The sequence below is a fragment of the Phodopus roborovskii genome, unplaced genomic scaffold, assembly GCF_943737965.1.
Source record: "Phodopus roborovskii unplaced genomic scaffold, PHOROB, whole genome shotgun sequence".
NCBI classification, from domain to species: Eukaryota; Metazoa; Chordata; class Mammalia; order Rodentia; family Cricetidae; genus Phodopus; species Phodopus roborovskii.
In genome coordinates this window covers 7,054,008-7,078,362 of record NW_026126603.1, presented here as the reverse complement: position 1 = coordinate 7,078,362, position 24,355 = coordinate 7,054,008, and the positions used below count along the sequence as shown (strand labels likewise).

The window sequence follows — 24,355 nt, the reverse complement described above, 5'->3', positions numbered from 1 at the left end:
GTGTGTGTGTGTGTGTGTGTGTGTGTGTGTGCATGCCTGCAGAGTGCATCAGATCCTCTGGAGCTGGAGTTATAAACAGTTGTGAGTTGCCTGATCTGGGTGCTGGGAACTGAACTCAGGTCCCCTGGAAGAATGGTACACCCTCTTAACCCTAGAGCCATCTCTTTGTTTTAAACCAATGATTAGATTTACTATATTAGAGTTAAGACATTTTAATTTATTGATTCCTAATTGATCTTAGATGTTTTATCTGTGATGAGACATATATATTTAATTTTTCATGCTCCTCTTTTACTGTCATTTAGGTATTATTCTGTTCCATGGTTAACCTTGGATCTATAAATTTCAAAACAAAGCAAGGAAAATAATGTGTCACCAAATCCCCACCTCGGCTTAAGACTCAGTCTCCAGCCCCTTTTCACCATTCTTTTGCTTGTAGTCTGTGACACAGGTGTCATGTACATTAGGTAAATGTTCTGCCACAGAGCCATGCTACAGATGGAGCCATACCAGAGACACATAGCACTGAGCTGTACCACACAGGGCTGCACCCTCAGCAAGTCCCCTGAACTTTGAATCCCATCCCAGATGCGCATACGCGTGTGCACGCGCACACGTGTGTGTGTGTGTGTGTGTGTGTGTGTTCACACCACAGTGCATGCATGTGGAGGTCAAAGGGCAACTTTGAGGAGTCAGTTCTTGCCTTACACCACCTCCTTAGGCCTGGTGTCAAGTGCCTTTCCCCACTGAGCTATCTCCCTGGCTCCACTCCCTTATTCTGCCTCTTGAAGCAACATAAGGATACTCCCATCATGCCATTTCACACCTTATAAAGCGAGCAACACTGTTAGTTCTTCTGTGGTCAGGGGACCTATCCCCGTCAGAGGCCACACATGTCTAAGAGAAGGAAATATGACTATATCCTCATCACTGCCAAGAGCATTAGCCGGAGCCTGGTTGTTAGTGTGCCCAGGCTCCTGTCAGCCTACAGCCTTGCTGGGGAGCCCCCAAAACTGCATGCCACCTGTTTTCAAGGCACATGTCCAGCTGACCTTTGCCACTTTGCAGAAATGAGCCCACATTTTGCTTTCTTCACTCTCTGTCTGAAAATGATTCCGGCATGGTGGGTCATCAGACTCCAGACCTGCTCTAAGGCCATAAGTGGTCTCTGCCTGTTCGGGTTTGAATAAGGAATTTTCAGTCTCAGAGTCTGGATGGAAACTCATAACACTGTCTTGGAGGTTGTTCTCCCTAATTGCTCTTGGCTGCCTGCCATCCAGGGCTAGTGATTCGTAGGTAAGCTCTCTCAGGAGGAGGATCGTCCTTTCCGAGGCCCTAGGAGGAGAAGAACAGCATTCCTCAGTCCCACAAAACCAATGTTTCTTTTCATTTAAGGTTACTTTTTTTCACGTTCCATCACTTATAAATATGTTACCAAACAAACATATACCTGACATGTACATGTGCATGCTAATGTATATGCTAATCATCTCTTATTCTAAATTGTGATATTTAAGGATAATTTAAAAATTAACAAAATAAGCACTCCTGAAGAAAGAAGACATTTTAGTGATCATAAAAATGAATTTGAGAACCAGAGACTGCACTCTCAGTCAGCAGAGAGCTTGCCTAGCATGCACGAAGCTGCAGTTGAGCCTGAGTGTCACATGAGCTGGGCATGGCAGTGCTTGCCTTCGGTGCTAGCCCTCCAGAACCAGAGGCAGGAGGATCAAAAGGTCACAGCATCCATGATTACACAGCAAGTTCCCGGAAGCCTGGGGCCTGTGAGACCCTGCCCTGGGAGATTTAAGCAGTGGTGGATCTTAAGTTGAAAGTGAAATACAAATTAGATAGTCCTAACTCAGAAATCTGAAATCTGGAATGTTTCAAAGTTTTGTGCACCAACATAATACCAAATTTGGAAAATTCCACATCTGTCTCCATGTGATAGGTTACCATTAAAACACAGGTACACTGAAATCATTGTATATGATTACCTTCCCATGTAGAATATATAGGACCCATAAGGATTTCCTGTTTAGATTTGGGTTCTGTCCCCAAGGTACCTCTCTGTTTATACGAAGGTACTCCAGAGCACACCCTGTCTTGGGCATTCCAGGAACACTCAGCCTGCAGTATTTTTTTTTTTTTTTTTTACTGGAAAAGCACACAGGTGTGTCAGTGGTTTTGTTATTGACATCTAAGCCTATTCCTGTGCAACTCTTCTAGCACCACAGAATGTTTCTCCTGCCCTTAAATTCCCTGGGGGCATCACAATGAACCCAGCACTTTCCCTGGTCCTCATCTGAGCAATCTCATCCTCCAAGTATTTAAGAAGCGTTGGGGAGGAAATTGTTTTGTTTTTTAGCAAAGGCTATAGTCTCCGTTACTCTAGCAAGCCATAGCTTTTGTTTAGACATTCCCAGTCTGTTCATGTTTCCTCCACTTTTCCTTATCTAGACATGGAGAATCCATAAGGGAACTACCTGTATCCGTTTACCTTCTGTCATGACCATATCCTATGTGGTTAGGAAGTTGTTGAACTGATATAGCATACATCCTTGGGATAACTTTGTTTTATCACCTGCCTCTTGTGGCTTTTGGAAACATGGAAGACTGTTTTCTCACTAAAGCTTCCTCATCACACCAGAATGTCAGTACAGTGTGGGTGTGACTTCCAGAGTGTGCATCAAGATCTAAGGGATATGGAAAGTGGAAATTTAAAACATCAAACCAGTGCTCTTAAGTAAATGTTTTGTGTTTCAGTTCTTTAAAAAGTAATGTTGTCTTGGAAGTGTAGCTCAGTGTTTGAGTGCTTGCCTAGCATGTAAAAAGGAGGCCCTTGGATAGTTCTGCAGCACAGTGGGGAGTGGTGAGCATGATGTGTCAATATATAAGATAGTGGATGAGTGGAGTGAGTGAGTAGAGCATATTGCACTTGCCTAGCATGTGAAAGGAAGGCCTTGGGACAATAAAGTGAGCATGGTGTATTAATACCTATGGCAATAGATGGATGGACAGAGAGATAATAGTGAGAATGGTATGATGCAAAAGGGCATAGATTAGGTAGATGACAGATTGATAGATGATAGGAAGATAGATAGATAGATAGATAGATAGATAGATAGATAGACAGACAGATAGATATGGATGATAGATGGATGGACGGACTGTAGATAGTAGATAGAGGTAGATGGACAGATTAAAAAAGAGTATGGACTATTGGCTATCTTGGGGCTCAATCAGTGGACAACAGGAAGCCATCTGATGAGGTGGCACTGGAGTTAAGGTCAGCTGAAGGAACTATCACTGGCTGTCAAAGAGCTTTGCAGCCAGCTGGGCCTGCTGTCCTTATTCTGCAATATATTGCTTCCCAGCATAGCCAGGCAGAGATAATTTATCCTTAAACTTTACTTAAAATAAAGCAAGGGGAGAATGAACTCAAATCCTTTTAAACATATTTTCTACCCAGATCTTGTGGAAAGACTATGCAGATACATAAATGAATAGGTAATTAAGAAACTTTTATCTGGAAAATATACTTTATTTTAATTCACTGTAAAACTCTGTCTGTGTGCAGCAAGTCAGGATAATCTGCCTTTTGTGTCTGATCTGACTCCATTCCACCATGAGCTCAGGAAGAACTCATTGCAGAGCGGTCCCTCTGTCTGCTCAGTCATTCTGTTTCTGTGCCATTCCCAGCTCAGAGTTGTGAGGCTGTTTTCCTCTTTGTGAGGAGCAACAGTGGTTGCTCCCTTTGAAAGGCTTAGTTTTTAAAAGTTTATTTATTTGAGCAAAAGCATGTGTGTACATGCATGTGTGTGTGAAGATGCCCACAGAGGCCAGAAGAGGGTGTCAGAGACCCAGCAGCTGGAGTTACAGATGACTATGAGCTGCCTGATGTGGGTTCTGGAACCAAACCCCAGGAAGAGTAGTCAGCGCTGTAACCATGGGAATACCCTTCCGGCCCACCTGACTACTTTGAAAACATTGTCATTACTCCAGGTGAAGTTATTGGCATTTCTCCCCGCCCCGCCTCCCCCCCACCCCGTGTGTGTGTGTGTGTGTGTGTGTGTGTGTGTGTGTGTGTGTGTGTGTGTGTGAGAGAGAGAGAGAGAGAGAAATGCTTGTGCCTGTGTGTGGAGCTCACTAATTTGATGAGATGAGGCTCACTGACAAGCAAACCTCAATGCTCCGTCTGTCTCTGTCTCCCCAGTGCTGAGATATCAGTGCCTGCCACCATGCTGGCTCTATACACAGTCACTGGGAATCTGAACTGAGATTGGCATGCTTGCACAGACAAGTATCTGACTGGCTGAGTCACCTCCCCATCCCTTGAGGCTTCTCTTCCAGTATGTATTCACCTTCCTTCCCATTCTTCACTATCTTGCTCTGTCCTTGCAGCCCAGTGAGAACTCCTATGGTGCTGGTTCAGGGGGTGCGGTTGTGAGCCCATGAGCTTTCTGCTCTACATGAAGACAAGTTCCTTCTGACCCTCAGATGTTAGAGGTGGAAACATTTGTGCCACAACCCAGCACTTAGTGAAATGTATCACTGTTTAGAGCCATCATCTTTTATGCACTGCTTTATTTATTATAAATCTCTCTTTTTGCAGCCCTGTGCTATTGGCCATATAGCCTGTGGCATATGAGGCCTGACATTGGCCATCCTGCATGACAAGGATGCCCCTTCTTATCTTAGTCCTTAGATTTGCTACAGGGGAAACTGATCATACACGTCAAAAACTGTCTCACTTTTATCCAGAAAAGACATCTCTCCTAAGCAACAAAACAGAAAAAGAAACAGGTGATTTGGGTCTATTGGTCTATTGGAGGTTCACCCACCTCCTAGCTGTGGGTGCTGACTGCTCCTGGACTGTTTGGATGAACTGACTAGGTAGCTTGCTGCCATCTAAGACCAAAGAGAACACACTGCAGTGGACAGTGATGCTGTTAATGAAAATAACTAATGGCCCCTGTCCCACTGGGTATTGGTTACTACTGCCTACAACCTTCCCATCAACACAGCCAAAAATATTTTCTCTCTTGCTTTTTCCTTTATTCCCCTCAATTTTTCATTTATTTGTTTATGTATTTTTACTTCCTTAAATTTACCCTTTTTAGGGGTGGGGAAGGGCAGAATCTAATGTTGCCCAGGCTGGCCTTGAAATTGTTAGGTTTCTAAGGGAGATCTCAATCTCCTTCCTGGTCCTGCCTCCACATCCTATGTGCTGAGTTACTGAGAGCCCATCGGCCACACCTGCTTAATTGGTGCTTAGGATGAAACTCAGGGCCCAGTGTATGCTGGGCTACTGCTCTACCAACTAATCACATTTTCAGTCCCACTTAGCCCACCTTCTGATGGTGGGCCTCTGACTTAGGGTTTCTATTGCTGTGAAGAGACACCATAACCACTATAATAACTCTTATGAAGGAAAATATTTAATCGAGGTGGCTTACAGTTTCAGAGGTTTAGTCAGTTATCATCATAAGTGCAACATGGTAGCATGCAAGCAGACATGGTACTGGAGAAGGAGCTGAGAGTCCTGCATTTTGACCCATAGGCAACAGGAAGTGGTCTGGGACACTAGGAGTGGCTTGAGCATGTATGAAACCTCAAAGCCCGCCCCCACAGTGACACACTTCCTCCAACAAGGGAGCACCAGGTACTTTTGGGATTTTCCCCCATCAAGCAGTAACTAGCAACCTCACCATCACTTAACTATGATACCTTGAGCACCGTTGAGAGCTGCCGGGCTTCTGCACTTCACCAGCCACTGCCCTGTGCAGCTGGAAGCCACAGATGCAGGGCTGGCCCTTGGCACATGGCCAAAAGTAAAATTACCTGTGCTTGGAGAACCAAGCTTATGGCTGGAATTCTCCCAGGGTGCTTTTCCCTCGGCATGGTGAGGATATGAAGATGGTGTTCGTAACCATAGTACCCTGGATGCCTTATTACTTTCTCTTTTTATATGTTTGAGACAGAGTCTTGTTCTGTAGTGCAGGCTAGCCTGGATCTATGTAGCTCAATTTGGTCTGGAACTTGAGGTCATTTTCCATTGTTGAGGTTTCAGGCATGAGCCACCATACACTGCTTTACTTCCCTTTTCAGTGAGGCCCAGCTGAAACCAGCTTGCCTTCAGAATCGGTGGGTGGGCGTGGCTCAGGGGCTGTGAAGTGCTGGAAAACTGGAACACAGCTTTTATAGAGAAACTGACTAAGGTCAAGTCCACTTCCCTGTACTTCTGAGCCTATTAAAACACACACACACACACACACACACACACACACACACACACACACACACACACACACAGAGCTTGCTCCTGCTTTCTAGGAACCTGCGTACTGAGATGACCTCTCTCCACTACTCCTCTTCTGAGCCCTCCTTATATGCATTCCAAGAAGGACCCATGGGTCTGTGTGGTTTAGGGTTCCTTAGTTATTCAGGGACTGGGGAAGTGAGAAGGTGGCTAATGCAGGCAGCCTGTCTGGGTTCACACGCGACCTCTGCTCTAGCATGGACAGGCATCACTTCCCTAGGAAGGCCACTCATCTGTGTGATAGGGATATTAATAGTGGCGGCTGTCCTCACAGGGTCCCATGCTGGACAATGTGAGCATGTACTGGGTATTCAGAACTATAGTGTACAAGCCTCCCTAAGCTTTGATGGCACCAGCAGAAAGATGGGTTCCGAACTACATTCTCAGTGATGAGACTCAGGCTAGAGATTGATTAAGTGGCCAATATGGATGCCGACCTACCCCGGTTTAGGTTCATACCATTAAACCACTGTGCCAGTGTCAATGCAGAGAATTTCATTGGTCTAGCCTGGGACCAGTACTCTGTTAAGCTGGCTTCTCTTCATAGGTAACCTGTACTGCCTTGACTTCTAGATGTTTCTGCATTGATCCTCTGACTGGATAATACATAGGCACTCTTTTTGGTGCATTTTTTGTGTTTGGCATGACATTCTTCACATGCATGACACTTAACATTCTATTTCCTCCAAAGAAATTTTCTTTCTCTCTGTGCAGGATAAAGCTGGTGTGAAGAGGAGAAGTTACTTGAAGTAGCTTTGACCCAGGGTCACTTTCTTTTTGGCTCAGTTTCCTCTGAGGGCTGCACTGTGGAAGAGGGTGGCACGATGCAGCATATGCTCGGTATGGCTGCAAAACCCAGGTGGCTCCTTCCCGTGTGGAGCACAGCAGCCTGTTCCTGCTCCTCCTAGGAGTCTTGGGGTTGGTGTAAACAGCCCTGTGGTCTTCACCTGCTCTCCTCCTTCTGTCTGCATGGCCCTCTGCCGGCTTGTAGCACTTCCCAGCAGCATCGCTACTTCCCGTATGTACGATGATGTGGGCACCTGCCTGTTTTTCTCAAGCCCCTCCAGACTTGCTATGGTAGTCAGTGATTGGAACCAGAGTCCGTCCTGCCTCCCCACTTCTGTGCGTCTCTTCTCAGGTGGGCCACACTCCCAGCACTGCTGTCCCACTCATCTCTCTCCATGTGGCTTTCTTGCGACTCTATGCTGGCTGTCCTCAGGCCATGTTCCTCGGGCTTCTTGGAACCTGGTGACACTGCCCTCCTTCAGATCATCCGGGGGCCTCCCTGACCAGGCCAGCCTCTCTGGCCATGCAGTGCCCTCCTGCATCGCCTCAGCCTCCCATCCCACTTGTTAGCCAGTTCCTCATGACTGGCACACGCCTCTCCCACCCAGATAGGCTGCTGTCCTCACCTGCCACAAGCATGGTGGGCGTGACTCTGTTGTCCCCAGGCTCCCTTGTCACAAGAGCTGTCTCTGGCCACAGCTATAACCCTGTAAAGTGGGTGCAGGGCACAGCTCTCGGTGGTGTGGAAATTTCTAAATACACATCCATGGACTGCTTTTGGGATTTCCAGGTCCCCAGAAGGAAGTTTCTCTAGGTCCCCAGGTGTGGTGTCACACGTGTGCAGTCTCAACACCTGCGAGATAGAGTCAGGAAGATCATTCTTGGCCATGGAACAAGTTCAAGGCCAGCCTGGAGACCCTGTCTCAAAGAAAAATAAATAAGCCAGGAGGTGGTGGCACATTCGTTTAATTGAAAGCACTCTGGAGGCAGAGGCAGGTGGAACTCTCCCAATCTACAGCACTAGTTCTAGAGCAGCCAAGGTGACACAGAGAAACCCTGTCTCAAAAAAACCATAAATAAATAAATAAATAAACAAATAAAAACAAATAAATAAATAAATAATCAGATAAATAAGTAAAATCAAGACATTTTCTTCAGACAGAGCCATGCTACTCACCTTTTCTTAGGCAGTTAACGACATGGGAGGTAGGTGTGTGTGTGTGTGTGTGTGTGTGTGTGTGTGTGTGTGTGTGTTGATTGGGGTGGAGTTCAGAGTCTCATGCATGTCCCACAAGGACTCCACCGATGGACTTCAGCTCAGCCCTCGTGCCGCATGTGTGACCGGCAGCCTCCCTCACTCCTCAGGTGTTCTTCGATCCTTAGCAGCCCTCCTCATGTGAGGCTGGACATTTTCCTAATCCCCACAGCTAACTAGGGCTTCCAAATCAGAATGGCTTTTCCTTTGCTTGTTGTAATGACTTTTAAGCAAATGGGACTTCCCTTTTTGTTAACTTGCATTTGTTCTCCTTTGGGCTACACATTTAAAAAAATAACTTGCTGGGTGCACTGGCACTGTGCAAAACACAGTCCATGGATGCTTCTGTTTGATCCTCACCCTCCTTGGTGATGTGTGGCCATGGTTATCCCATTTATAGAAGGGAAACGGAGGCCAAGAAGTTAAGGCAATGGGGCGTGGTCACACCACTGTACTAGTGTGTTTCAGATCTAGAGTTCATGCACTCAGCCAACCGGTGTTTCTGTCACTTGCAGTTTCTGTCACTTGCAGCTTTTGCGGTGGTTGGTCTAAAACTGCCTTTCCGATGTCTTTGCACTTTTAAAGCCTGTTTGTGTTGTTTACTGTTTACTGCAAATTCAAAGTGTGACAGGCAGAGTCACTGTAGCGTAGCCTAACAGCTAGGGTGGGGCTGTGCTGCCCTTTGATATGTACTTTACTTTAAAACAATGCTCTCTTCCACGTTTATCTTAATACCATCTCCTTCATATTTATCTAATTGTTGTAACTGTAGTCTAGGATCATGCTTGGAAAGGCAACACCAGGTGTGGGATTCTTGTGCTGCAGTCACCCTGCCTTCTGGGACAGTCTGGCCAATCCCAGGCCCTGATGGGCAAGAGTCCTTCTGGACGCAGGCTTCTGCTATGACTTCCGGTTTATCTGGCCTCCAACTCTTATCCTCAGCCCAGAGGTGTCATCGCTGGCTCCATGTGTGTCTTTGTCCCTCCAGCTTCAGGGTGATAGCAGCTTCCTGTCCCTCCAATGTGGGACCAAGTAACTGCCAATGGCCTTGCCTCCACCTTGGTACTCCATTCCTCTGTTTGGATCTTCTATGATATACTCAAGCAGGGCTCTCTATTCTACAGAAAGGACCTGGACTGGATACCGTGTGGCCTCAAGTGTGATTGCAGAACTTAGCTTCCTTGAGAAATTTAGACAGTGGATATGGTCACTGGTTAGAACTTCAGTGCTCTCTGTGACAGATGTCCTGTGTGCTGTTGGTCTCTGAGGGGTCAAGTGACAGATTATGGAGCAAGCAAGCTGGTTCCATCTCCTCCCCTGGAGAAAACACAGAGAAGTTCTTTCTGATTCAGAGTCAGCAGTGATCTTCATTCCATGTCCAGAAAGCATGTGAGCAAGAAAAATACACCCGGCAACCGAGCTGGGCCTGGGCTCCAGTTTCACTGCTCTTTCAACAGGGATTCTTTAGGGGCTGGAGAGAGGCTTGGCAGTTACAGAGGCTTGCTGCTTTTGCAGAGCACTTGGGTTTGGTTACCAACACCCTATGTCAGGGGCTCACAACCACGTGAGCTTCTGCTGCATCCCACACCCTCTTCTGGCCTCAGTGTTTGCGTGCACACACACATACAAATAAAAATAAATCTTTTTTTGTAATGGTGATGTTTTATTTGTGGACCCTGGGTTTAAAATCAATGCCCATGTGATAGTCATCTGAGACAACCTGCCCTCTTTTTCTAGTTACAAGCATAGTCTTATTTATATTGCTTAAATGTCATTGAAAAAGACACTGCTCTATCCAGTATAGTCTGTGTGTGTGTGTGTGTGTGTGTGTGTTTAGAGCCAGATGTGCTGCGTGTCTAAAATAACTTTCATTTACTAAACCTCGCTCCTCCTCCCCTACCCCAGCCCTTTCTTTTCAGAAGACACATTTAGACAATCACCATTCACCTCCAATTCAAAAGATCTGCTGCCTGGAGAAGCCGTGCTGCATGGAAGAATACCGCCTCCAGGTAAGGACACTGTTGACTTGGCTTCCGCCGCTGGGTGCTTGTGAATGGCTTTTCTGATATGTGTTTCCAGATGCTCTCGGCTTAGACATCGCACCTATTCCTGTGAAGGTGGGTTTTTGAAAGGACAGAGAAATACTTTTGAAACTGCCACAAAAGTTTACTAAAATAAAATGTGTACTATGGTAACTCCTTTATCTTTGTTTTAAGATCTGATCATCCTTTCCTTGTTGTTATTTTGTCCATATAGTAGATTTGTTTGTCTTTAAAATAGAGATTTTCAGTTCAGGGAGATGGTGTGGTCAGTAAAGTGCTTGAGGCACCATCACGAGGCCCAGAGTTCTGTCCCAGCACACACAAACCCTGAGCTGCACTACTCGCCTATAGTCCCAGGATGTCAGAGACAAGACAACAGGGGCCCTGTGTCAAAAGCTAAGAGAGAGCAGGTGAAGAAGACACTCAGTGTTGAGCTCTGGCCTCACACATGTGGATGTACACATGCACACGCACACAAGCACGCGCGCGCGCACACACACACACACACACAGAAGGTATAACCTGAATATAAATCTGTCATCTATGTTGTCAGTGAGAGCTGGGAGTGAGAGGAACTGGGAGAGATCGGGGTGAGGACTAGCTGTGGCAGCCTGTCTGTGACCTCCACAAACATCAGTGGGACTCATCCCATCCAGGAGACCTGGCCTCACTGAAATCAATTTCTTCAGCCACAGCACCTACTACAGCCACCTATCTGACCCTCCTTGAAATCTCAGTCACCAACATGCAACTTCCCACCTATTCTTCTCTTCCCTTTTCTAGAGTAAAAGAGGAAGTGTGTTGTCCTTTTATCATGGCACAGCTGTCCCTCAGGGCTCGTGTGTGTGTGTGTGTGTGTGTGTGTGTGTGTGTGTGTGTGTGTGTGTGTGCGTGTGCGTGCGTGCAGTTGTTATGGAGCATTTGAGGACCATTTCTACCCACCCCTCTTCCACTTCCACTGTCATCCATTCTCTCTTAGCTGTTGATAGACACTCAGAAGTGCTCCATGCTCCCTATCCTCATGTGTTTGTCCCTGGGAGCAGAAGGGGAGACTGAGGCAGGCTCTCTCTCTCTCTCTCTCTCTCTCTCTCTGTGTGTGTGTGTGCACAGGAAGGGCTTTACACAGGGTTATTGGTCCCATAACCCTTTCCAGATCAAGTCCAAGTACCTGCACACCCTAGGGGTTGAGAGCTGAGTAATGAAGGTAAAATGTAGCAAAGAGTCAATGGCTTCTGATGTGCTTGTGTGAGTGTCACAGTGAGTGCCAGGCAGACAGGCAGAGGGGAAAGTCAAGCCCGTGCTTTAATCTCACAATGGCAGATTCACCTCTTACCTTCTCACTGCCAACCAGAGTCTGGTCCTCAGCATCTTCTTGGCTCTATAGGTGGAATGTTTCTGCTTGGTCCCTGGAGGGAACATGCTCATGCAAGAAAGCATGATTCAGTGATTGGTGCAAGGAGTGGAAGGCATTCTGCCTAGTTTTCTATCTTCCTTCTCAGGCGTCTTGGAGCTACTGTTGCTTCCTACAGTGTCATTTGAAAAGCTGTCTCCCTAGTCCCCAAAATTATTGCCCTGCTGTTAAGTTGATGGATTGTGACTTTCTGATGCCAATGTAACTGCCCAGGTATTGCCTGTCAGAGTGCTGTGACATACATACATACACACACACACACACACACACACACACACACACACACACACACACATACCCCATGTGGTTGGCATCACATCTGACTTAGCTGTGTTTAAAAATTTAAAAATTGGAGGGGTTTGGAGGACTCAAACTAATGGATATTTAACTGTGCGAAGTGTATGTGGGGTGTTGTGTGGTGATAGGTTTATATTAACCCTCATAAAGAATAATCAATCAACCTGCCTTTGAACAGAACCCTTCTTTAGGCACCAGGAAACCAAAAGATCCTTGCATGTTCACATTTTGCTTAAGAAGTAAATGAGGGAATTTGGTTTTTGGTGTGGAAGGTGAAAATACTTTGGAAACAGAGTTAAAATGAAAAGATTTAAAATATCAGGGGCATATGATCATGAAGTTCTCACTGGAGGCAATGCTGTAAAGAGAGCCCCAGTAACCCACTAACTGGAGAAGACCAATGTGGATGAACCAGAGTTTGTGGTGTGGAGACACTGAAGGAAAACACACTTCCTTCAATCTGGACAAATGGCCACTGTCCTTGTGCCAGCCCCCTGGTCCTTCACTGCAGGAGGGCTTGCTGAGGCTCATCATCATGGACTGGAGAGCCAGGTGCTGGGAGCAGCTTGGTCTGGAAGGCCCACTGAAAAGCAGAGACGGGAACTCTGTGCTTAGCTTTCCCTCTTTTTTCTTTTTTCCTCTTATTACTCAGTTCAACTCCCAGACTACTGGAGACTGCTGAGTGACATTCAAGGTGGGCATCGGCTTCTCAGTTAGTCCTCTCTGATCTTGCCCTGATAGACACCCTAAGTCTGTCTCACTAATGCCCGCAGTATTCAAAATTGTCTCAGCACACGAGTGAGGAGCAGAAGGAACTTGCAGCAACTGGTTCTCTTTTTTCCTCTGTGTGGTTTGCAGGGATCAAACTCAGGTTGCCAATTTGGCAGCAAGTGCGTTTCCCATGGAGCCATCTTATTGCCTCTGGAGGGGTTCTTAGTTCAATCAAGAGGAGATAATGATCATAGCCACCAACTAGAGTTTTTTGATGAACTATTTTTAAATTATTTATTTATTTATTTTTATTTTATGTGCATTGGTGTTTTTGCCAGCATGTGTGTCTGTGTAAGGGGTGTTGGATCCCCTGGAACTGAAGTTACTGACAGTTAAACCTGGGTCCTCTGTTGCAGCCAGTGCTCCTAACCACTGAACCATGCCCCCAGCTCTCTAAATGTTGGAACTACTTTTCAGTCTTCCCGCATTAGGAGAAGTCTATCTGCATGTGACAAGGACGGAGCCCGTGGACTCACTACTGAATGTCAGATAGTAAAGTTTTGCTCTCTTGCTGCTGCCAGACCCCACACAGTGGTGTGTGCCACCTCACCATCCTGATAACAGGGAAGTGTGAATCTCACAATACATCTAGACCCAAGGTTATCGCACAGATATTCTCAGTTCACACTCGGGCTCACTAGTTCAATGCTCGCAACAAAGAGACAGAAGCTCCAGTTGAGCATCTTAGAGGATCCGGAGTGAGTTGAGGATGCTTCTGGAGAATCCTGAATGACATTTAAGCAGCAGGTTGCTGAATCACTGGGGGATGTGGGATTTAAGAAAGAAGCTAGACAGGGGTCTTGTAGTTCCAGGAAGGTGTTGCCAGTGAGAGCCTGGATAGAGGAAAGGAAGGAGAGGCCAGAAATGGACTGATCTGGGAGAGTGATATGCTTTGCAATCAATGGATTGGAGACTGCAGGCAGCCGTGAAGAAATGGAGGCCAGGAAAGAGGTGGTTGATGGGAAGGAGGGAAGGAGATGCTGATGGACAGTCAGGGATGAGGGTCGCTGTCTTTTTGGTCTGTCTTTTTAGTGCATGGCATAAAGTATCTTGAGATGAAAAAAATCATTGTCATTTTCTGCCATAGTGGTATGGGCACATGGGACCCCAAAAGCCATGTGTGGATCCTGAGTGTGCCCTGGGTGGTTGTACCGAAGGGGTAAAGGGGCTTTACTGTGCGGCATGATGGAAATCACAGGTGTATGTATGACTGGATGTACCTTCCAAGGTTTATAAGGCCCTCACTGGTGCAGCGTGTATATTATAGAAGGAAGACTTTGGAGGGGGAGACTGTTACAGTCAGACCTGCCTCTATATTTTTGCTTTTTTGTTTGTTTTTTCCCCTCATCATCATGCAGTGAGCAGGAGCCATTCAGGGGAAGTCTCAGTTCTGCTTGGAAACAACGTAGCACTTCAATTCTGAATTATTATGATTTTGAAATCACAGTAGGATTTGCTATGTATCAAGCCAAAAACCAGAAACACAACCAGAGTGGGTGTAAAGGAAAACGTGGGTCTCTGTGGGATTTGTTCACAGTGTGTGGTGTCTCTGTGCTTCTGTTTGTTATTTCAGATGGAGCCTAGAATTAGATGATGTAAAACATTTGTAAACTCCTACCCCCATTCTTTCTCACCATAAAACAACGTTTTGTTGCTACTTACATAAGTCAGAAAGAAGAGAAAGGGTAGAGAGCTTTAGCACCCCTGCAAAAAGAAGCTCCTCTGAGTCGCAGTGGGGAAATGGAGTCTCCTCAAGGACTTGGTGTGACAGTCAGAACTGAGTGTTCAGTGAAAAGATTGTTTCAGAAATTGTCTGGGGAAACGTCTGCCACTGATCATGGACCTGAGCTTAGATCTTCAGCATCCACATAAAAGCTGGATGCTATCTGGAATCCTAATTCTGGTGCAGTGGAGCAGATCACTTGAGCTTGATGGCCAGCTGGTCTAGCCAGTCAGTGAGCTCTAGGCTCAGTGAGGACCACCACTACCACCCACCGCCACTGCCTCATCTCTAAACAAATAAGTAAGGCAGAGAACAATAGAGGAAGATACAAAATGCCAAATATGGCCTCCACACACACTTGCATGTGCCTCCATGCCTGCATGCACATGGTACACACACAAACAGGCTATGCTACACATTGAGCTATACAGACACACAACCCTAGAAAAAAAGAGGATAGTAGGGAGGAGATGAGGGGAAGAGCTATTTACTGATTGATTGCCTGTCCCCAGCCCAATTCTGGATCTGTTCTCTACTCTCTGCCCTGCCCATCAGTACCAAGTCATATACCATGTGTTGAAGATTTAGTGTCCAGTTGATGGCACTCTTGGGAGGTAGTAAGAACTTTAGGAGCTAAAGAGACATCACATAGAAGGTGTGCCTACAGTGGTGCTGTCTGTCTTACCACAAGACTAGACAGATAGAAATACAAAGCTGCCCTGGGGTTTAGCAAAGTGTCACCCTGGATTTTCTCTAATACAGATGATTTTTTGTTTTGTTTTATGTTCGGCGAACTTATAGACAAACAATAGAGCATGGGGTGTTGACATGAACCTTTTTTTTTTTTTTTTTTTTTTGAAGTTAAACAATTTTCTGATGAAGCAGATTCTTTTTGTAGAAAGAAGGAAACAAACGGATATATGAAGGGTCTCCTTAGCCATGTGTGAGACGTGTCCTCTCACGGTACTGTGGGAACGACGAACTGAGATGTGAGATTATCCCCACCATACAGATGATTACGTGGGTGTTCAGAGGGTTCACTAACTCATTCCAGTGGTAGAGTTCCTGAATGTCAGTGCAAGAATTCACAGCCAAATGTGTGGCACAACCAGGTATAAACAGACAACTCACTCCCTGACACCCCTACACACACCCCAAATGTCAGCATTGTACTTGATAAGGATGGTCCGCTCTCAGAACCAAATGCAGTCCTTCATTAGAATATCTTGAGGAACTGAGACAAGTTCTCACTGTTTTCAATAGAATTCTACTTCTATTCCCTTCCCTCTCCATCTTCCCTCCTTTCTTTTAATGCCTAGTAATGTCATAGTCATTTGAAATGTGTCTTTCATTTGGGACTCAAGTAATTACTCCATTAACATGGAGTAACGACTGCTGTTCCCACTACTACTATTATTGTGTGACACCAGGGACTGGACCTGCTGCCTCACACATGCTAGGCAAGCACTCACAGTGTAACTTCCACGAATCTGAATGCCTCTCCTAGTCCCTGGAAATGGCTTTCTGAAGCTGTGCTCCACATCCCTGACTAAAGTGTGTTGTGCAGAACATTGGCGATCTGCCCAGCAGGGCAGAAGGATTCAGGAAAGCTAGGGTTCTTCCCAGCCTCAATTCCAGTAGAAAGAGGTAAAGAGGTCTCCAAGATCCTTCTAGATCCTGTGCACTTCAGAGTTCTATCCCTAGTCCGAAGTGCTGTGATGCTAGCTGGCCTGGTTTCTTTGTGCTCTGTAGAAGGCCCAAATGGTGCTGGTCCAGGGAAATTGGAGTCTACTGTGGGCGCTTTCTCCTCTCACTGGTTACTGGAGAGGAGAGAAGTTGCCACCATTATTTTTGAAAGTCACGGAGGTGGGTTGTGGTGGTGACTGGGAGGCCACTTGGCTTGCTTATAAATAGGTGGCTGTAGGTGTCATGTGCACACTTACAAGCCATCTGTGGAAGTGTACTTTCACTTCAGACCTGACAGCAAGGAAGGGCAGGGACAATAGATTTGAGCTTTATGACCTTTCCCTGGTTGGTTCTTGTCAACCTGACAAACTAGAATCGTCTAGGAAGAGGAACCTCACCTGAGAAAATGTTTGTGCCCGGTTGGCCTGTAGATAAAAGTCTGTGGGGCATTTTCTTGATTTGTGTTTGATATGGGAGTGCCTAGCGTAGCGTGCCGGGGGCGGTGCATGTGGTCTAGAGTAGTACAAAAGGAAAGTTGAGTTAATTGTGGCTAACAAACCAATAAGCAACGCCCCTCCCTGAACCGTGCTTCGCTTCCTGCCTGACTCTCCTCAATGACGGACTAGAAGCTGTAGAGTGAAGTGAACCCTTTCCTCCCCACACTGCTTTTGCTCATGGCCTTTATCGTCCTTGTCGCAGTAGTGGAAAGGTAACTATGACTCAACCTAACGGTTTTCAGGCTGTTCCCATTCAAATCATGAGCTGGTGGTTTGAGTGGAGCACATGTGAGTCGATACATTCCCTTTCTGTTGTGCTGCAAATCTGGGAACTTCGCACTACATGAAGCAGCTTTTCTTTAGGTGCTTTTAAGTTACTGGCTGGGAAGCTCTTTATCAGAGAAGAAAGTTTTATAAGCCATGGATTGTCTTAATCTTATGTTTCTTAAGGGTAAACACTGGGGTGCTCATGGCCTGCCCGAACTGTCCCATGCCAGCTGGTTCTGCTTAGTGTAGATGTACTGAGAGGAGACCTGGCAAATGCTATTTGTAGAGAGAGGTTTTTCAGTAGTCCTTGTCAGGTTGGTATCTGAGTTTGCCCTTCTCAGACATGTAAGTAGTTAGACTAGTTAAATTGTTAGTCTCTATAAGAGAACAACTGTTCATCCGTGCACTAAAGTACAGCTTTGTAGGGGATGGTAAAATGCTCTAAAAAGAAATTTATGTACAGTTTATGTACCTGAGGCACCTGTAACATGAAAGCCACCTGTAACATGAAAGCCATAAAGCAGATAAAACTTTGACAAATCACAGTTATCTCCACCAGGATGGCATGTGCATCTGGTGCCGGCATTCATCATTGGCATGATCATGTCTGGACCTCGTAGAAAATGATAATATCCTAATGAGAAGCCCCTTAATGCCTCAGCTTGAGGACTTGACTTCTCAGACACAAGTGTCCCTCTTAGGACTGTGGCCACTTTGGTCTTAGCCTGACACATGGTATGCTCTGAGCAGATCAAATACATGTACCCACACAGCATTCGGGACACTGTTTATATGGCTTCAGCAGGGCCTTCGGCTATGTTTCTACTTTTGCAAAGACTATTTAGATGCCTTGAGAATGAATAGAGCTATAAAAGACAAATTCTGGAGTCTGTGTAAAGGATGATGGAGAGGATTTGTTTGAAAATTGCCATGTAGTGACCCTGGCTTGGGTTTGGTACTGGTTAATTCAATCTACAAGGCCTTTTTTTATATATACACTATGTCCTTCCAATTCCTTTGCTATCAAAAATACATATTCTCATTTCATACAATTTCTTCTCTGTGTTTATTCCTTTTCAGGGCAGTGCTGCCCTCCAGTCCCAGGGCTGGAAAGAGAAAGAGAAGGCATTCTACTCACAAACTACACCATCTATTTCCACTCAGACAAATCCATTCTGGTTTTTTTTTTTTTTCAGGATAAATGGCTGCCTCACTGTTAGAAGGACAACCCCCACCACAGCAGGGCCCTGTTTTAGATATAGTCATCAATGGGGTGGTAGTCAGGGGGCTTCTTCTTTCCACACTCTGATTCTCTCTCATTTCTTGTTTCATTTATCAACTTAGCATTTCTGTTCTCATTTCTCATTCAGAAAAGGAAGTTGTTACTTCAGACCCTCCTTTGCCTTTGTCTGACATTAGGTTCATCACACCATCCCTAGGTAATCTGTTGGGACAGCCCAGACAAAGTCCCTGGGGCTCCTAAACTATGCACACAATTTCCCCCACCCTATACTTTCTACATACTTCATTTCCAGAAAGAATGTGGGGGGCATGGACCTTCCACTCATGTAGCTGCTACTTAGAAGGTATACCACCACTACCCACTGAATTTACCCTATGTTTGGAAACCATTAGTTTGGGCTTCCCTCAGAAGCATATTTTAGATGAAGATTTGAGTAATTTTTTTTTTTTTTTTTTTTTTTTTTTTAGTGTTTTAGAAGTAAAACCAGGAAACCCCACTCAAGGGGTCATGTTGACAACCCGTAATACTAGCTTTATGAGACAGCCTAGCAGTGTGGGATAGCAAGGGACTAATGTCCCTGTTACTATAGCTTGGATCTTGAATGCATCCCCAAGAATCCATGTGCTGAGGCTTGGTCCCTGGCCTCTGGTGCTGTTAGGAGGCAGGGCTAGCTGAAGGAGGTTAGGTCATTGGGGACCTGACCTAGAAGGGGATATTGGCTTCCGGTAAACCCCTTTCTGTGTCTGTCTTTCTTCTGGCCACCTTTAGGTGAGCATTCCCTCTGCTCTGTGTCCCCACAGTGCTGAACTGTTTTTGCACAGATCCAATGGCCGAGTGACCATGGACAGAACTTCTGACATTAGGATACACTTTTCCTTATAAGTTGACTGACTGTCTCGGTGGTAGAAAGCAGGCTAGGACACTAGGAAGCCATGTGGACACCGACTATTCAGAGTCTTCTACTGACAGATTGGGCTGGGTCTTCACATGGACTTACCAGTTGAAAGTGCTCTCAGAACATGATTTCCCCACACCCTGGGATAACACCAAAGTAGGCTGAGCAGGCTTCAGCGGGCTCAGAATGGCCTTGGGAAATACATGGGAATGCTGAGTGTGAGAGGTCAGCTGGAAGGCTGAGGAGAGACATGGAGGCACACATTGACTCTAGCTCTCAGCCCTCTGGCTTCTTCAGGCGCTCCTTGTCAGACATAAACTGGTCTGGTGATCATTGTCACAGCAAAAACTAGTGCCCGTTGTGGTTGTTTGAAAGATCTTGGATGAAAGGACATCACAGGGGAAATACTGTGTTGTTATTGGGTATGGTGATTCAGGAACTCAGGAGCCTGAGGTAGCAGGATGAGTTGCTCAAGATCAGGGCAGCATAGCAAGACCCTGGGCCCAAAGCCAAAGCTGGAAGATGTAGCCCACGCTAGAGCACTTGCCTCATATAAGCGGGAGTCCCTACAAAAAGAAAGAAAAAATGTATTATTTGTACAACTACAATAGCTTCAAATAATTTAAAGAGATATATCAGCAAGACATTGATTATGTAAGTCAGTTTTTTGTTGTTGTTGGTTGTTTTTTTTTTTTTTTTTTTTTTTTTTTTTTTTTTTTTTGGTCACAGGCTAAAGTAGATCCCTTTATACATACATAGATGTGTGAGAAATCTGTAGTTGGTCTTCACCTAATGAGGGCATTGCCACTATTATGAAAGAGCTCCTGAGAAGAGAAGAAAATGGCCAGTTTCTGCAGGCAGAAGATTGCCTGGCTTATGTGTTCTTTTTCTCACCTTGGACACAGAGCTAACTGCCAACCAGCAGGGTAGCTGGAGGTCACTGCCAGGCAGGGACATGGAAGTACAAGACTTCATTGTGAAAGTCTAATTAATACTTAAGTTAATGAAACAGGCAGGGTGGTGTGCACCCATCACCCAACTCCTTAAGAAGTTGAGGCAGGAGCATTATTTAAGCTCAAGAGTTCTAGGCTAGCCTGGACAACATAGTGAGAATTTGTGTCAAACACAATTTGAAAACCTAATACTGATTTTGGTGTACACCAATTTATTATTATTATTACTGTTATTGTTATTATTATAATAAATTCCCAAGTCATAAAATTCTGTTACAAATTCCCACATTTAAAAGTTTAGTAAAAATGTTGTCTTTGAGCTAACAGGAGCTTTCAGTGTGAAACACTTCATTAGAGAACAGCTTTGTATGAGAATGGTGTCCATTCATGCAGGGACCTGTTACAGTCACAGGAAAGTGTGCGGGACCGATTGGAATTCAGGGTGAATTTCTATAGGATTTGGAAATGGTAATTTCATTTTCTCTCTCTCTCTTAAGTTATTAAAATACATGTACATGACATTTTCTTCTTGCTTTGGAAATATTTCCCATAGTGCATCTGACACTTTCTCAGTCGTCTGTTCCTCCTGAAGAGAGTCTCCTGAAGCTGCTAGGCTGTGTCTCCCAGGCTTATGGCTCCCCCATCCCTACTTCAAGGTCTGAGTCCAGAGGCAAGCTCTGCTGAAGTCGGAGATGTCCACACGGGCTGTGCCATATCTGCACCCCGTGCACTTTTGTGTGCTGCCTTAATCCAGCTTTTTACTTTCCGTTTTCCTGTCCTGAACCATGAGGAACTTATGGAAGGCAAGGCTTGCATGGGATACACTCATTGAAAATGAGGGTTAAAAGTGACTTCTCCAAGTAACAGAGACACAGCACTTCACACGATGTCGTGAACTTGGCAGCTTGTGTCCCCTTCTAAGACTTTAAGCTAAGAAAGGCTTGAGCAAGTATGAGGCTGGAAGATGCTTTCAGAATAAAGACAAGAAACAACCTGGGTATCCTCATACACTAAGCTCAAGGAAGGAGCTTAGTGGAAAATACCAACCATTTAAAGAGAATGGACAGCTGTGGGAATTTATCTCAGCAAGACGTATTATTGGATTTAAAAGAAACAAAAGCTGGCTGCAGGCAGCATATGCCACTAGCCTGTTTTTGTCATCGCTGTTTAAAGAGACAAGACCTTGTGTGTGCACATCTGCTTGCATATGCACAGGTGATGTCTCCACAGACAGCTAAACTGAATGGAGACCACAGAGAAGAGGCTAGTGAGTGAGTGTTCTTGGTTAGCGTGTGTTTGCTGTCCCTCTTCTTCCTGTGCTGTTTGTTTGTTTGTTTGTTTGTTTTGAGGATTGCCTTTTACATATGTGGCAGTGAACAATCTCAAGATTAAATAAATTACTAAAACTAATAAAACAATAATTCTGGGCAGTTTCTCCCTCAGTGTGTGCGCCCCCCAAACTGGAAGTCAGACTCAGTTGATTAAGAACATAAAGCAAGGCTGGGGGGAATGGCTTGGTGGCAAAAGCGCTTGCTGTTCTCACACCAGGGCTTGATTTGGATCACTGTTATCCTGGCATGAGAGGCCATGGATCCTGGGACTTCCCTGGACAGCCATTCTGGCCAAAGCCAGAAGTTCTGGGTTTAGTGAGAGGTTTTATCTCAAAAAACAAAGGCAGGGATATTTTGTTGATACTAAGGGGAGATCTGCCCTTTCCTAAATACAACCCGGGGAGAGGGGGTGGATTGAGGGCTGGGGGAAGGGACAGGGAGGAAAGGAGGAAGGGTAAACTGCAGCCAGGATGTAAAATAAATAAATTTATTTAAAAACCCAAAAACCACTAAGGCAAAGAATGATGCAGAAGGGTACCCAGAGTTGCCCCTTCTGCCCACGGGTAGGCACACATGCGCCCATGCTCACACTCACAGAGAAGCTGAAACGGTTCCAGGCTCACGGCGATGACCTGACATCCTTGTGAAACTGCCATGTGCAAGAGACCAGAAAGGATGGACTGGGGAAACACTGGCTCTACCTCAGTGTAGTTGAGCGTGCAAGAACCTTTTACATGTCTTCTGGACATAAATTTTTGTAATAAACATGTGTTAGTCTTATGATCAGAAAAAAATCAATAACTTTCATTTTGAAAGAGATGATTGCCTCACATGTTTTCATACTGAATGCTTGACACTAAATCTGGAAGTCTCTGTCATGAGATCATTCCTAGAGCTTTAGACAAGATCAAATTTGTCTGGCTCACGGTTAAATATGACCCTAGAAAGCAATAGAATCAGCAATCACACAGTGTAATGGAACTATTTTGAGCTAGACAATGTTTAAATAGTTGTTTGTTTGTTTGTTTAAGAAATACTTGCATAGGGGATACTAGCTACACAGAATCCACTAATCTGGTGTTAAAATAGTTTGGACTAAGAAATGTTTTAGTTTGTGTTCTGCGTTGGTTGGTCCTACCATCCATCCAGAGATCCACTGGTCTCTGGGTACCTTTCTGCCCTCGACATCTGGGGCTTTCCAGTCAGAATGACTCATCCTACTCCAGAGTAGTTTCCTCCTTGAGCATGCAGGAGTGAGTCACACAGAGCAGGCAGTGTGTGGTGGAATAAGACTCGGGACATGCAGCTGAAGGGTTGGTGAATGAGTGCCTCCTGTACTTATCAGGGAGACTGTTGCATTAGAGAAATGGAAGGGGCCTGGAAACAGTATGATTAGAGGGTGCCATCAACCTGGGGACAAGTTTGAATAAAAAGCTCCTGCCCCAGTCTTCACTGGAGCACAGAGGCAGGAACCAACTGGTGATGTGGTTCAAGTGACCATTTTGTAGTAAGATGACTTCAAGAATGAAGGTGATTCATACCAGTTATAATTATTACTTTTACTCTCCTTTCACATATATTGTGCATGCAGTTGCCAAGAGAAAAGTAGAGAAATTTACTTTTTAAAGTAAAGAAATATATTCTTGTGAATGCTTTTAACATATAGGCATGTTTTCAGTATGTGAAGGTTACTTTTGACACTATTTTTGGTCAAATTGTTTTTCATTTTTCTGAAAAATGTTAATTTTTAAATCATGCCAGTCCATCTCCCAACTGTTACTTTTCTTTCACACACACACACAAAAAATGTGGTATTTTAAAAATACCACCCCTATGTGAGTTAGCTCGCCTTGGGTTCTATTCCTTTGTAGTAATTACATTAAAAAAGAAAGAAAGAAAGGAAAGAAAGAAAGGAAGGGAGGGCATTCGGCCATGGAATGTACCAGAATGTTTATGGTGGTTGTCTGTGGATGGTGATAGTTGTGTGGGCTTCTTAGTCCCCTTTACCCACACTGTACTTGCTCTTAAAATTCTTGGAGCTTTCTAAAATGATTAGAAAACTTTTTTTTTTTTATGGGAATAAGATGTTGAAGAAGAAAGATAAGATTCACTCTGTTCTAAATTCTAGACTTGGGTCTAACAATGATTTTGGTCATAGACAGTACAGGTATTTTCTGAAGGGCCCCAAATGCCTTATGTAGCAATGAACAAGTTCTGGTAAAGCTTCTCAGACATCATCAGACTTCACGTCTCTTAAGTTAGTTAAAAAGAGCTGTGAAATACTCGGGAAGCACAAATATGACAAAAATCACATGGACCAGTTTGGACACTTACCAAGCTTGCCCAAGGAAATGTGCCAATTTGAGGGTGGTTACTTATTTTTAACCTTACAAGTTTAACCTTCCAAGATGGATTAATTAAATTTACCTCAGGGTACCAGCTATCATCAAAGAACTGCATATCATCTCCACTAACTTGGTTGTCAAAAATAGCACTTTCAGTGGATCCATCTGGGGTGTTGTTGCCCTGTTGGTCCCGTAAGTATCATTGACTCAGGTTTAATTAAAGGATGGCTGCAGATGGAGAGTGTTTCAGTAGTCACAGAAGAGGCACAGTGAGCGCTCAGATTTCTGTTGCCTCTATTTCATTTTCTCCCCCAAGAAGTCACTTAGAGAAGCCATCTCAGTGGCTGCAGACCAGGCCCATTGACTTGCGCTCAACCAGGGGCTGAAGGTCCTGATGCTCTAGAATGAATCAGATAAAAGGGATCTGAGTGTTGTGAAATATTTAATGAGCACTGTGAGAAGCTTTTGAGGTGTGTGTATCACTGGCATGAAAAGAAAGTTCATTCACTCATTCTACATGTATGTACTGTT

General features: G+C 45.0%; 1 protein-coding gene across 8 annotated transcripts in view; it reads left to right on the top strand.

The window, feature by feature from the left end:
* Znf827 (zinc finger protein 827) overlaps positions 1–24,355 on the top strand; it is a 166,111-nt gene that overhangs the window by 99,857 nt on the left and 41,899 nt on the right. For all 8 annotated transcript variants that reach the window (XM_051205795.1, XM_051205794.1, XM_051205796.1 and 5 more), the window contains exon 8: positions 10,269–10,372. In XM_051205795.1, coding sequence (XP_051061752.1) covers positions 10,269–10,372 — 104 coding nt within the window. The remainder of the gene's footprint in view (positions 1–10,268; positions 10,373–24,355) is intronic.